Source organism: Macaca nemestrina, chromosome X (assembly GCF_043159975.1).
Source record: "Macaca nemestrina isolate mMacNem1 chromosome X, mMacNem.hap1, whole genome shotgun sequence".
Classification (NCBI taxonomy): Eukaryota; Metazoa; Chordata; class Mammalia; order Primates; family Cercopithecidae; genus Macaca; species Macaca nemestrina.
The window spans coordinates 19,785,071-19,801,047 of NC_092145.1; the positions used below are offsets into that span (position 1 = coordinate 19,785,071).

Here is a 15,977-nt window from a genome sequence, read left to right on the forward strand (position 1 = left end):
TGGTGATAATGTTGGGAGTTAGAGCATGAAGAAATGCTGCTAGGCAGGCTGCTTGCCCATAGGCCCAACAAGACACTGGAGGGCCCTTTGCTATGAATGCGAGGACCCTCCCAACCAGGTAACGCATGCCTGACAGCCAAGAGCACAGCAGCAAGTGGAGGGACAGAGCTGAGACTTCATGCTCTAGCCTGGCCTGATGACAAGCAGGTTGGGGGCAGCAGGCTAGAAAGCAATTCTGCAATTCCCTTCATCCTTCTGGTTACACTCAGGATGAATCAGCAGAGCCTGCCTTTGGGGCCAGCAGAGTAGTAAGCATCTGGGCTTTGGAGCCAGACTTGAGTCCTGGCTCTGCCACTTAACTTGCTGTGTGACTTCTCTGCACCTCAGTCTCATCTGTATACTGAGGATGATAGAATGTGCCCTCAACGCATGATTGAATTATAGATTTAAAAATGCCTTGTATACACATGACCAGTACCTAAGAAGGGCTCAAAAATGAGAACTATTATCATTTCCAATTTACTTTCAAGCCTCACACTACATCATCTGTGTGGCATACGTCCTGTCAGGGACTCTCATCTCATTATACTCCTGCATTGGGTCGGGTTAACAACTGTACCTGCTCAGATCTAATGTAGGGTTTTGTGTGGTGAATTAGAAAACATGGGTTCCTTCAAGAAAAGAGCCTGTTGTGTGTGGATCATCCCCCACCAATGTCTCTCACTGGGCCATAAACAAGGAAGCTGGAGTGGATGACAACAAAACATAACAGATAGCGTGGTTGGTGCCATTGCTGGACTAGACAAACTTGCAGTCAGCACACTCTAGACTATAAAACTTCTCATGCACAGAGAGACATGTCTTTAACTTGGAAGGAGGACTGTTTGTATTTGTGTGATCATGCTTTCAGCCAAACTTGGAACTGCCTTCCTACCTAACTGGATATACTTGGAATTGCCTTCCTACCTAACTGGATATACTTGGAACTGCCTTCCTACCTAACTGGATATAGAATTCTCTCTCCTCATACCAGCATTTTCATAACATTATCCATTACTAAGCTAACAGGCTACAAATCCATGTAACGGAATTTGACTGCTTTGAGTCACATTTCCTAAAGAGTCCAATTGTGACCATAAGCAAATAAATCCACCCTTACACGTAAGCACCAAAAATCTGCCACCCCATAAGTTAAGTTCTGTTAGGTTTCTGTTTATTTGAAAACATTAGTCTTCCCCTTTTCCAGTAGGTATATAGGTAGAAAAATAAATGAAGTCAGCACTCTTTACGTCTCACTAGAATAAACTGTGACTCAAATACTGTGAGTGGTTATTTGCAAGGCTATAACTTTTTTAATGACAGATTTTCCTAAAAGAAACCACTATAACATCTGTCCAAGTACTCCAGAGAAAACAAAAAATACATAAAGATTAAAAGTCTATTACTTTAACAGCACATTACCAAACACGGACAACTAGGATAAATGCCAAGAAATCTTAAAAAATAACTTTAAAAGATGCAACGTTCAAGTCATTCAAACGTGTAGGTTCCACAAACAACAGGAAAACAAGTCCAAGAGCAGTTCTACTTGTGCATGATGGTAACTCAGACTGGACTTCATCAAAGTTCATTCAGGTGTTTCATAGGCGTCTGAGCAGAGTTTGTTTTTTCTTCCTTTCTTGGAGATGTGTACACAGATTAGAGGAGAGGAAAATCTTCCAGATGCTGATGTTAAACACAGCAGGCTTGGTTCCCCTTGATAAAGTATGAAGGCAGATTTATTTGACTCAAGCTTTATCAGTTTCCCTAGTGAAAAGTCTTATGCATGCTGAAATAGACGAGTTACTGAATTTGTCATGCGAAGTATTTACATAAAGTGAGGTCAGTAACCCGACAGAATAAAAAAAGGTAGTTGTTAAATTATTGTATAACCTTTTACAACTTGAATAACTTTATGTGTAAATGACACTGACGTTCAAACCCCTCAAACATACATTAACAAGAAACTATTTACTGTGTGAAGAGGCACACATCATGTAAAACATACACTTCATGGGAGGGATTCCTGCATAGCAGGAAAGTCGCTACCACTACATAACAAATGGCTATGCCAACAGTCAAAGCTGCCACGAAAGGGTACAACATGAGAATTCCCTTAAAATCTCAAGGAGTGTTTGTAATAGCACAGATACCTTTTGGAGAGTAAGTACATGTTTTTTTCGGAAGGGTATTTTTCACTGGAAAATCTGAACATCATGTAAATAAACCAATGTTCTAAATGGGTAAGATTTAAGGCAATGCTACTCAGACCTGAGGGAAAAAAATCCAAAACAGTTTGTTTTTCTTCTGAATCATGAACAGGTCAAAATCAACATCAAAAAGTATTCTTCCAAGCATTCCATGCACCTTTAGGTATTATCGGCATTACAAAATAGAATCTACTTTCATACTCCAAATATGAAATGAGAAATTGTTCTGTGCTCTTCCTTGAAAACTGTAAAAAAAATGCATGGCAGCTTAGATAATTAATATTAAAAAGTACCGTGAAAATGAAGACTACTACACCTCCTGCACACAAAGCAGCCAACTTGCTGCAATCAATGCCCAGAATATTCGATTTCTCTTATGACTGACTTTGGTGTAGTGTGGAACGATCGTGGGTTCATAAATTAACTGTTGACATTAACTACAGACTAACAAATGATGATTAGACACAGTAAGTTCAAAAATTTTACGTTTTGCTCCTGTTTGGCTGCTAAAGAGCAGCAATTTAAATTGATATAAAAACTTCTGACGACAAAGCTTGCTATACAGATAAAGTACATAATCAAAAATTAAGCAGCAATTAAATTTCTTATTTAAACTTATCTGGTATAGAATATTTACACATTTGGGAAGAGAGATCTCTGAAACCATCATTCTCTTTACTTGCCTCTTGCTCTCTGCCCACCCCAGCCCCTCCAAATCTAAATCAAGTGCCCTGAACTATATACACCTGTACTTTGGCTAAGCCGGCTAGATGCTACTCCTTCTATGGTCTTGGTCTGGAAGAAAAGACATAAGGTCTCAGAAGTCATTTGCAGCCTTCTTTTCTGAACAACAGTGTACTCTAGTCAATGAATCTGTGCTTTCACAGCAAGCGGGGGAAAAGGGTCCCCACACTTCACTCCCCAACCTGAATGGGGCAAGATCAAATGCCATCAGCTCCTTGCACCACAACAGGCCACCAGAGAAAAGGGAAAGAAAACGGTCAGGACAAAGGCAGCAGCTATCAACAAGTTTCCCAATAAAGGAACCTCTCCTCCCTGGGTTCCCAAGGAACTAACATGCCCTCCTCACTCTCCCTCCCCTAGCACACAAAAAAATTAATTCACATCACGAGAACTTGGTACTCTGGTTAAGTGTCAGGTAAGTTTAAGAAAGAGAAAATCCGTCACTTTTTGTACTTTAACTGAGACATAAAACTAACAGAACACATAACATCACTGTGAAAGTAACTTTCTAAAACAGATCCAGTCTACAGAGTGCAACCAGGAAAACTTAAAGGAATATAGTTTGTTCACAATCTGCCGTGTACAGGATATTTATATTCTTTCTATGCCATATAAATAGCATTTATATAGCTTACACATTCAGAGACATGCACTGGGACTTTTAGGTAGTACAAATTTCTTCACAATCACATGTGCAAATTTTACAAATCACTAAGTGAGTATTAGTAAGCTTAGGCTGGACCGTGTCTCGTATTATCTAACAAATTTAGCGGGGGTTCAGAATCATCCATTGGAAGAACCAGGCGTGTTCCTCGAATGACCAGTTCATGGTCCCCAAATGCAAGCTCCCGATCCAAGGCATCTTCAGAACTGTTTCCCATAAATCTCCTTGGAGCGCTGGATGTGGCCGATTCAGTGTTCACAGTAGAATCTCCATATGTCAAACTGATATCACCATCATTGAGAATAAGATCAGAATCATCATCTTTCAACTGTTCCTGGTTCTAAATGCAAACAAAGTAAGATTTAAGAATTGTTGAGTTCAAGAGACATTTCCAACAGGAGTATTTTAGAGGATTCCCTATTTAAAACCTTAAGTGGTAGCCCACTGCCCTCAGGATAAAGTATAAAGTCCACACCTTGGCTTAAAATACAGCGTGACTTGGCCTCTTTAGTTCCTCTCCTGCCACAATCTGCCCCTCCCACACCAACAGCCCCATTGTCTGCCAGCCAGACTGAAGTGCTGACAGCTGCCCAGACTCCTCGTGGTTTCTCTTACCTCCAGGTCCTTCTACATGACCCCTCTTTCCTTTCACATGACTAACACCCTTTTATCACTTTAGCTCTGAAGTCTTCCTTGAGCTTCTAGGACTAGGTTAGGTGTCCTTCCTGTGTGCTTTCATGGCATCCTGTACTTGGCCCTCTCCCTGTAGTGGCACTTACCCTTGAGCTGTAACTGTGTGTGTATCGAGCCCTCAAGAGGATTACAGTCTAGTGTGTGAGGGGAGCAGACCGATACACATGTGGTGAAGACACAGGGTAAATGCTACATGGTCCAACCACCTAATACAGTTTGGGGCACAGAGAAACTTATCAAGCCCTCACTGCAGCTCCACAGCAGCTTGGGTTCTCATGGAAATATTACAGCCAAAATAGTATACTTAAATAAGGTTCTACGAAAGGGAAAAGTATCAGGAATACATAGTCCTATTTTGGCAAATAAAAAATGTAAGTAAGAGTGCATAGAGAAGTCTTTTCTTCTTTATGTTTCTGTATTATCTGAAATTTTATTATGAGTACATATTACTTTTAAAAAACAGAAGAAGTCATTTTTTCTAAATGACTTTAAAGAGAAAGGATCATTCCAAATATGCACATTGATCTAGCATGAAACAGTCTGTCATTAATGCTCCTTGAGGGAAGTATATTCTCCAGATTCCTAAATCCCATGTCTGTTTGAAAATTTTGAATTTGTCTAAGACCGTCAAATAGACTGAGAAGACTATTAGACAAAATCTAAAAAGGAATTTAATCTGCTGTTGCTAGAAATTTCCCCAAATACTCAAAGGCCAAAACAAGTGTGAACTGAAAAACAAACGGCTGGGTACGGGTGGCACATGCCTATTGTCCTAGCTACTGGGGAGGCTAAGGCAGGAGGACTGCTTGAGCCCAGAAGTTTGAGGCTAACCTGGGCAACACAGCCAGAACCCATCTCAAAAACAAACAAACAAACTCATAGCCACCAACCAGCCTAAATCCCTTCCCATCTAATCTAGTTAGGACAGTAAGTCTATCTAACCGGTATCTATCACTTAATTCAGCAATACTCACTAGCTCTGTGGCTCCTTCCCAGGTCCTCAGGGGCTCTTCAGCACCTTCTAATATCTTTATTAAGTTTGAGGTTTGGGGCAATATCTATCAAATTGTAAAATGCACATGCCTTTTGACCCAGTGATTTTACCTTTAAAATCTATTCTATATACTTTTACATAGTTGGGTAAGTTTATATGTAAAAGGATATTCACTATAAGTATTGTTTATAATAGCAAAAAAGGAAATGACTGAAATGTCTATCCATAAGAGACTGAATATATGAATTTTGCTATAGCTATGAAATGGAAATCTGTAGCCATGAAAAGAGAAGGTAAGACATTTACTGTACTCACATGTAAAGGTATCCATGATGTATCAGTAATTGAAAACAAAGCAAGTAATGGGACAATATGCCTATTATAATCCCATTTGTGTAAAATAATAACAAAGCCATATATACACATATTCATTTCCAAGAAAATATATCAGGAAGTATCCACAGTGAGCCTATAATAAAGACTGCCTCGGGGACTGCAGGTAGGAGGAAGGCAACTTTGATTTTTCACTTTGTACATTCCATACTCCATGGATATTTGGTCATGAGCTTGCTAGTTTTATAACTAAAAAAAGCAGTTAACAAAAATAATGTAAATTACGTCTGGGCCAGGTACAGTGGCTCATGACTGTAATCCTAGCACTTTGGGAGGTCAAGGTGAGTGGATCACTTGAGGCCAGGAGTTCAAGACCAGCCTGGCTGACATGGCGATACCATCTCTACTCAAAAATACAGAAAAATGAGCTGGGTGTGGTGGTGCACACCTGTAATCCCAGCTACTTAGGAGGCTAAGGCATAAGAATCATTGAACCCAAGAGGTGGAGGTTGCAGTGAGCCAAGATCGTGCTACTGTACTCCAGCCTGGGTGACAGAGCAAGACTCTGTCTAAAAAAAAATTAAGTGTGATGGTTGTTATGGGTTAAACTGTATCCTCCCCCGCCCTCCCCACCAGAAGATGTTGAAGTCCTAACCCCCAGCACCTGTGAATGTGACCTTGTTTGGAAATAGGGTCTTGTTTAAAATAAGGTAGGCCCTGATTCAGTATGACTGCTGTCCTTATGAATAGGAGGAATTTGGACACAGAGGTAGGTACGCACACAGGTAGAATCACCATGTGAAGATGAAAGTAGAGATACACAGTGATGCATCTATAAGTCAAGGAAGGTCAAAGATCGCCAGGAAGCCACCAGGAGTTGGAAGAGAGGCCTGGAGCAGATTCTCCCTCACAGCCTAGAAGGAATTGACCCTGCCAACAACTTGACCTTGGATTTCAGCCTCCAGAACTAAGAGATGATAAGTTTCTATTGTTTAAGCCATTCGGTTTGTGGTACTTTGTTACAGCTGCTCTAGGGAGCCTGTTGTGTTTTGCTACATCCCAAGGACACAGGGTTGTTGTGGACCTCTTCTGGCTTTTGGTGACGGCGAGTGGGTCTCTGGAATCCAAGAGCCAAGCTTCACTGCCTGAACCAACAGAGCTGGCTGACTTCTCTGCACAGTCATGTGGGTTAACAGGGCATAGCGGAAATGCAGACAATGTTTGAGAGGGGAGCCTGGGCAATGTGGAAGGGAGAGGAGGGGCAACATGGGGTGTGCTCCCCATCTCACGGGCACAGTCTGTCAGAAACATGCATCGACTCGACATAACACAAAGCCGTAGGATGCTCCTCCCTGGCCCAGATGCCACCCCTACTCTGCCTACTCTTTCCTGTCCATTTCTTATACAGCCTCCCCTCTCAAGGTTCTGCGTGTTGCATCTGAGTAGTCAAAACTGGTGGGCTTTGTTAACAAGGGAGCCTATATGATGTCATAGATTATTTCTGAAAGGTTGGTTTAGAATGGAAGGCTTTTTCTTCTTCTTCTTCTTCTTTTTTTTTGGATAGAGTCTTACTCTGTCGCCTAGGCTGGAGTGCAGTGGCATGATCTCTGCTCACCACAACCTCCACCTCTCCAATTCAAGCAATTGTCCTGCCTCAGCCTCCCGAGTAGGTGGGATTACAGGCGTGCGCCACTGTGCCCAGCTAATTTTTGTAATTTTGGTAGAGATGGGGTTTCGCCACGTTGACCAGTCTGGTCTTGAACTCCTGACCTCAGGTGATCCGCCACCTCGGCCTCCCAAAGTGCTGGGATTACAGGCATGAGTCACCACGCCTGGCCAGAATGGAAGGTTTTTAAAAAAGAAATTGAAAAATAAAAATGCTCACATTTAAAAACAAAGGCTGGCTAGCATTTCTGTTATTTTTTTTTCTTAGTAGCAATATTTATCAAATTACCAATCACATTTTGGTACTAAGGAAAAAAAATATGGAATCCAGATTCTATCTAGATATGTTCATGCGTCCCAACAAGGTGGAACAGAGGCAGATAAGCTTTCCCAAACATCCAAAGGTTGGGAGGTGTGAAATAATAGACCATCTGTTGCACTTTAGGGATGTCAAAATTGTTTTAAAATCCTCTCAATGTAACTGAGACAACCCTCATTTGTGGATGAAAGCATACACATTTAGTACTGAGCTCAGGACACATACTGCAAAGAAATGAAAGCCAGCATGGAAATAGAACTATTTACTAAAATCACCCACGGTAAGATGAGGCACGATTCTATATCTGTTTTCAAATGCTCTTTCAAAGGCTGTGAATTATATTTATAGGTTTCAGTGTATTTTCTGGTTGAGCAAAATATGCTTAAATTCCCTCATGGAATTTATACCTCAAAGGCAGAAAACCAAACCAAAATAAAATAAAACCAGTGACTCATCCACAGAGCAGATAAATTTAACTTACTGAAGAATTTAGTTTTGGATAAAACCGACTTACTTCGTAAGCCTGGGGGCTGGTGAGGCACCTGGCGATGGGTCCACAGCAGGCAGGGAGTGTTGTTGTCAGCGGAGGCCCGCTGTGAGTCAGCAGAGGCTTCAGATAGCTGCGGTGGTTAAGGAAGAGCTGTGGTCCTTTCTTTACAAATTTAAAAGAGCAATCCGTTTGATAATAATCACCATCACGGTGTAGCAACTACTTCGGGGGACAGCAAAGGGCTTTCACGTCTGTGGTCTCATTTCCTCCTCACATTATGGCAGTGAAACAGCAAAGGGGTATTTTATCATCTCCACTTCACAGATATGGAAACTGAGGCTCAGAGAGGTCAATGACCTACCTAAAGCCACACAATGAGGTAAACGGGGACCAATCTGCTAGCCCAAATTGGTCTGAATTTCAAATCTTGTGCCCTTACCACCACATCACATTGCTTTTCTGATTTTACTGAAACCAAAAGGAACATCACTGTAAATTGAGCACTAAAGGAGATAAGGGAGAAAGTAAACAATGTTAATGGCCAGAGAGGAAATTAAATGTTCCAGCAGAACATAGTAATAAAATGTTTTTCATCATTTATTGTGAATTCAGCTGGCCTCCTGCATGCTATAAGTTGAAACTTCAGTATCAGACTGACTTCCTTAGGAAGCTATAAGAAGGAAAGGCAAGTCAAATCTCAAGACATTTTTTAAAACTATGTATCATGAGGCCCTTTATCATAGGCCCTCATTTCAGTATTCATTTATTTGCCAAAAAATAAAAACAGACATGAGAAACATGACAGAAGGAAAAAGAGGGAATCACAAGAAAAAGGAGAAAATGATACAGACACATAAATTCCTCACTTTATTTATTTATTCATTTGCTTATTTTTTTTTTTTGAGACAGACTGTCACTCTGTCACCCAGGCTAGAGTGCAGTGAGTGATAATAGCAGGTACATGCCACAATGCCCAACTATTTTTTTTTAATTTAATTTTTGCAAAGACAGAGTCTCACTATGTTGCTAGGCCTGGTCTTGAACTGAGCCTGCCTCAAGCAATCCTCCCACCTCAGCCTCCCAAAGTGTTGAGTTTACAGGCGTGAGCCTCCATGCCCTCCCTCCTCATTTTCTAAAATGAGAACCTAAGGTGGTTCTCAATTAAAAATGAGAAAGTCAGAGAAAATTTCATGAATCCTCATATTAATAAATTATAAGTAAAGATTAAAGCACTCTATATAAACATGCTTTATAAAACATCTGGCCAAACACAAAGCCACTAAAAAACTGGAATGATGAATTCCACTAGTGTTTTGGGTAAAGAAATGACCAGGTCTTCATCTTCTGGTACTGAATGGGTAGTATTGAGGCTAACAGGTCTTGATGTTTGTCTCTACGAGAAAAAATTCCTTAGAAAACAAAACTTGCCAGATGTTGACAAATGGTTTAAAAAAGAAGAAGAAGAAGAAGAAGAAGAGGAGGAGGAGGAGGAGGAGGAGGAGGAGGAGGAGGAGGAGGAGGAGGAGGAGGAGGAGGAGGAGGAGGAGGAGGAGGAGGAGGAGGAGGAGGAGGAGGAGGAGGAGGAGGAGGAGGAGGAGGAGGAGGAGGAGGAGGAGGAGGAGGAAGAAGAAGAAGAAAGAAAACCTACATAGTCCTGTATTTATTAATGAAATTAAAAACTTTTTCCTACAAAAAGCTCCAGGCTCAAATGGCTTCACTGGTAAAACTTTCCTAACATTAAAAAAAAACCAAAAAACAAACAAACAAAAAACACTAATCTTAACACTCCTTCAGAGAACAGAAAATGAAGGAATACTTCCCAATTCATTTTATGAGGCCAGCTTAATCTTGTTATAGAAACCTAACAAGGACACTATAAGAAAAAATTACAAGCCATTATTGTTCATAAAAATAGATACAGAAACCAGATGCAAAATATTAGCAAATTAAATCCAGTGATATACACAAAGGATAACACATCATGACCAAGTGGAATTTGTTCCAGCAATGCAAGGCTGGTTTAGCATTAAAACAACCAATCAATGGAAATCAAAATAACAGATTAAAGAAGAAAAATATAAATACATCATCATCTCGATGCAGAAAAAGCATCTGATACTAAAAATTTTCAGCAGACAAAAACTCATGATAAAAACTCTCAGCAGACTAGAAATAAAAGAGAATGCTCTTAATCTGCTAAAGGATATATCCAAAAACGTACAGCTAACATCGTACTTAATGGTGAAATATTGAAAAATTTCCCTCTGAGGTCAGGAATAAGATAAGAACGTCCAGTATCATCACTTATATTCAGCATTGCACTGGAGAAGTCCCCTACAAAAGCCAATGTAAAAAGACACAAAAAAGAAATACAGGGATTGGAAAAGAAAAAAAAAAAAACATCATTACTCATAGATCATTTAATTATGAATATAGAAGACCAAAAAGAATCTATCAGAAATCATAAGTGAACTTAGCAAGACTGCTGGACTCAAGGTCCATATATAAAATCAAATTTTAGGCCGGGCGTGGTGGCTCACGCCTGTAATCCCAGCACTTTGGGAGGCCAAGGCGGGCAGATCACGAGGTCAGGAGATTGAGACCATCCTGGCTAACATGGTGAAACCCCGCCTCTATTAAAAATACAAAAACCTAGCTGGGCGTGGTGGTAGGCGCCTGTAGTTCCAGCTACTTGGGAGGCTGAGGCAGGAGAATCGCTTGAACCTGGGAGGCAGAGGTTGCAGTGAGCCGAGATCGCGCCACTGCACTCCAATCTGGGTGACAGAGCGAGACTCCGTCTCAAAACAAAACAAACAAACAAACAAACAAACAAAATATGTATATATATATATTTAAATCTATATATTTACATCAAACAAGTATAAAATAGAATAAATACCATTTGCAATAGGATCAAATACTTCAAATACTTAGGGACAAATCTAATGAAAGATGTACAAAAGCTGTGCACTGAAAAGTACAAATCATTAATGAGAGAAATTTTAAAAGACCTAAATGAATGGAGCAATATGCTGTTTATGATATGGAGTCTGAATATTGTTATGATATCATTTCTCTACAAATTCATTTATGGATTCAATACAAACCCAATAAACTTGCCAGCAGTTTTGTGTGTGTGTGTGTGTACGTGTGTGCACATGTGTAACTTGACAAGCTGTTTCTAAAATTTAAAGGAAAACACAAAGCACCCAAAATAGCCAAGGCAATACTGGAGAAGAAAAAAGCCAGATTTTAATTACTCTACTGGATAGTAAGACTTATTATAAAGTACAGTAATTAAAAGGATGTGGTATTGATATAAAAATAGAGAAACAGGATAAAAAAGAGAGTCCAGAAACTTATCCCCACTTATTCAACAAATCTTTGTTGTATTGCAATTCAGTGGGGTAAGGATGGTATTTTTCAATAAACGGTGCTGCATCGACTGGATATGCATATGGAAAAAAGTAGATCTTGACCCACTATCTCTCATCATGCACAAAAATGAATTTGTGATGGATCAAAGACTTCCATGTGATAGTTAAAGCAATCATACTTCTACAAGAAAACAGGAAAATATCTTCATGACCTTGGGATATGGAAGATTTCTTAAGACACAGAAAACTCTAACCATAAAAGGTGAATAAAATGGACTTCTAGCCTGGGCAACAAAGTGAGACCCTGTCTCTATAAAAAAATTTTTCAAACTAGCTGGGTGTGGTAGCACGCACCTGTAGTCCTAGCTACTCAGGAGGCTGAGGCAAGAGGATCACCTGAGCCCAGGAGGTTGGGGCTACAGTGAACTATGATTGCACCACTCCACTCCAGCCTGGGTGAGAGTGGGAACTGATCCTAAAAATAAACAAAATATAATAGACTTCATTAAATTGAAGAACTTCTCCTTAAATGCAGGATTAAGAAAATGAAAAGGCAAGCTACCAAGAGAAAATACAATAATCAACAACAACAACAAAAAATCCCAATTCAGGAATATAGAGAAACTATAAATCAGTGAGAGAAAAAAACAACTCAGTTAAACAATGGACGAAAGACTTAGACTTCACGAAAGAGGATATCTAAATGGTCAAAACACAAGAAAAGGAGCTCAGCCTCACTGGTCATCAGAGAAATGCAAATTAAACCATATGAGGTATCACTACACACTCATCAAAATGGCTAAAATTTAAAAGACTGAAAAATAAAACTCCCTTACTTTGCTGATGGAAATAACCATAAAGTCACCAAGTTGGTTAAAACCAATTAAACTGGTTGTAATCACTCTGGAAAACTGGTTGGCAATGTCTGTTTTAAAGCTAAACAGGCCGGGCAAGTGGCTCACTCCCATAATTCCAGCACTTTGGGAGGCCAAGGTGGGTGGATCGCTTGAGTCCCGGAGTTCAAGGCCAGGCTGGGCAACATGGTGAAATCCTGTCTCTACATTAAAAAAAAAAAAAAAAAAATAGCTGGGCGTGATGACATGCACCAGGAGTCCCAGCTACCCAGGAGGCTGAGTTTAGAGGATCACTTGAGCCTGGGAGGCAGAGGTTGCAGTGAGCCAAGATTGTGCCACTGCATTCCAGCCTGGGTGACAGAGCCAGACACTACTTCCAAAACAAAACAAAACAAAACAAAGCAAAACAAACAAACAAAACTTTAAACATATACTTGTCCTGAATTCCACTCCTTGCACTCCTTGGTATATACTCAAGAGAAATGAGTGCTTATGTCCACCAAAAGATATATATTCATGCAGGTTTTCATAATAGCCAAAAGCTAGAAACAACTCAAATATTTATCAACAGCAGACTGGTTAAAAACAAAAATCCTGTAGTATATTCCTATTAGAGCTCTACCCTACTACAGCAATAAAAAAAGAATGAATTGCTGTTACATGAAACAATATGGATAAATTATACAGATGTCGAGTGAAAGCAGCAAGACAGAAACGAATACCTAATATACGAATCCATATATATAAAGATCAAAATCAGGTAAAACTAACCTGTGTTGATGAAAGTCAGAATCATGGTCACCCCTTTGTGGAGGAGGATAGAGAATGTTCATTTATATCTTTATATGGATGAAGGTACACAGTTGTTGACACAGGTTGAAATTCATTAAGCTGTACACTTAAGATTCATGTACTTTCTTGTATTCAAGTTATATCTCAATTATAACAAATCATTTGCCTACACAAATGAACTGAAATCTAAAATAATGAATATTTAATTATATCAGGGTGCTAGGTATTAAAATGATCAAGTCTTCATTGAGTAGGATTTAATAGGGCAGTACTGAGTCAAACAAGCCTTGGTGTTTACTTCTATAAAATATACAGAAGAATAAGCTATTATTCTACTCTTTCTCAACATTAGGATCATTGAATTGTTTTATATATTATGCAGAAAATGTACAAAACATTTTATGCAGAAAACTCACTAAAAAATTACTGCTAAATTAGAGGGATGAAAAAGTCCCAAGAGATATGGGAGTGGCTTATATCCAAAACCCTGACAATGGAGCCAAAAGTCATGACATAATCTTTAAAAAATTTTAAGAGCCAGGCTCTCTTTCTCTAATGGGAGTCTTAATACCCCAGATAAGCTTGCATTCTTGTTTCCATACAGTAATTTAATTTTGAAGTACTTGCAAACAGTGAATGCAAAAATTACCAAAAAGAACATGGTAAGTAGTAGCTTCTAATCATTAAGCGTCAAGTGATTTTTCTTAAATATACAAGGCTTTCATCAGAAAGTTGAAAGCAAGGACATATTTCTTACACGGTTGTCTCCAATTTGCTCCAGTAGAACATAAACCAAGTTTTGAATCAGATAAATCAGAGCCTGAAAGAACTCCATGGCTCTTTTTGCTAGGTGAATTTTCAAATAAGAAATTAATTTTAATAATGATAAAATGTTTAAAAAGCATGATTTAAAGCAGTGGTCCCCAATCCTTTTGGCACCAGGGACCGGTTTTGTGGAAGACAATTTTTCCATGGATGGGGCTGGGGACCAAACAGTTTTGGGATAAAACTGTTCCACCTCACATCATCAGACATTAGATTCTCATAAGGAGTATGTAACCCAGATCCCTTGCATGTGCAGTTCACAATAGGGTTTGGGCTCCTGTGAGAATCTAATGCTGCCAATCTGACAGGAGGCGGAGCTCAGGCGGTAATGTTCACTGGCCCATTGCTCACCTCCTGCTGTGTGGATCAGTACTGCTCCGTGGCCTGGGAGTTGGGGACCCCTGATTTAAAGAGGTTATAGAATATCAACACTACCAGCTATGAAACAGACTTACAACAGGGCAAGAAGGAAATCTGGCAAACAAAAACATTAGCTATCTATGGCATGCTGAATAGAGATAATCTCCTAGTCTTTGGAAAGGTCAGGGGAAAAAAAGTGTATTGCTGAACAGCGCAGTATCGAACATTATCGCATTTTGATTTCATTCTCATGCTTTTCCCTAAGCCTTTCCTCTCTTACCCTGCCAAGTACGCTGACAAGAACCAAGAAATACCTTCCGCTAAATTAGCTAAAGGACAATAAATATTAAAGTTTGCTCAATAAATAAACCTATATATCAAAGAAAGTATGTCATTTGGGCTTTGGTTCCCTTTACACAGCCAGCTTCTGAAATAACCAGTCCGTATGGTTTCATGGGTTTGCAGAGGAATCTATCTGTGTGGGTTTCCTTTTCCACAGCACTGATGGGGAAAGGAAAGATGAAAGGTAGGTTTTATATTCTGCTCCAGGAAGAGAACAGTCAAAACACTTGTTCCATTAAACTGTAATTATCTATGTCCACACTATCCTTTTTTTTTCTCTCAATTAAGGATACTTATGATCAAAGTTGTACCACATCCGGAAAAGCCAAGCACTCTCTGCTTTGGTAGTTCTCCTTTCATTTTCAGGAATACCCTGCAGATAGATAATACATAAATCAATATCTATACAAACATATGAACATTTATTTAGAGCCATTCCTTTGGAGAATCAGAAATAGAGCCTACTATGCTATAAGACACTCTGCAACAAGGGTAATATTAGAAATGTAATAGCTTGAATATTGAAGCTTTGGAATAAAAAATTGAAATGTTTTTCTGAACACCTCCATTACTCAGGCTGCTTGCTAATTTACAAATCTACTCTTACTTAAAAAAATCCATGTGGGGGCCGGGCGCGGTGGCTCATGCCTATAATCCCAGCACTTTGGGAGGCTGAGGCGGGCAGATCACGAGATCAGGAGTTTGAGACCAGCCTGACCAATATGGTGAAACCCCGTCTCTACTAAAAATACAAAAATTAGCCGGGTGTGGTGGGGTACACCTGTAATCCCAGCACTTTGGGAGGTCGAGGCGGGCAGATCATGAGATCAGGAGTTCGAGACCAGCCTGACCAATATGGTGAAACCCCGTCTCTACTAAAAATACAAAAACTAGCTGGGGGTGGCGGGGTGCACCTGTAATCCCAGCTACTCAGGAGGCTGAGGCAGGAGGTTCACTTGAACCCAGGAGGTGGAGGTTGCAGTGAGCTGAGATCGTGCCACCGCACTCCAGTCTGGGTGACAGAGTGAGACTCCATCTCAAAACAAAAGAAAAAAAGAAAAAAAAAATCAATGTGGAATAATTCATGTACTGAACCTGAAAGATTTAACTCTCAAAGTAATAGCACCTTAGAAAACATCACATCAACATCCCTATATTTGGGAGTTGTCATGGATCTCGAAAGTAACTAGCAACTTCAAAGTTGCTACTATGTTCTTGAAACATTAGCAAAATAAAAACAAGTACTGAAATTCCATGGTAAGCCTGACCAGCCAGG

At 39.8% G+C, this 15,977-nt stretch overlaps 1 protein-coding gene across 2 annotated transcripts in view; it reads right to left on the reverse strand.

The window, feature by feature from the left end:
* Positions 1 to 1,326: 1,326 nt before the first annotated feature.
* Positions 1,327 to 15,977, reverse strand: part of LOC105481379 (solute carrier family 9 member A6) — a 63,091-nt gene continuing 48,440 nt past the window's right edge. For both annotated transcript variants that reach the window (XM_011740931.3, XM_011740929.3), the window contains 3 exons: positions 14,995 to 15,074; positions 8,176 to 8,281; positions 1,327 to 3,997 (listed from right to left, as the gene is read on the reverse strand). In XM_011740931.3, the coding sequence (XP_011739233.1) occupies positions 3,725 to 3,997; positions 8,176 to 8,281; positions 14,995 to 15,074 (459 nt within the window). In that variant the 3' untranslated portion in view covers positions 1,327 to 3,724. The remainder of the gene's footprint in view (positions 3,998 to 8,175; positions 8,282 to 14,994; positions 15,075 to 15,977) is intronic.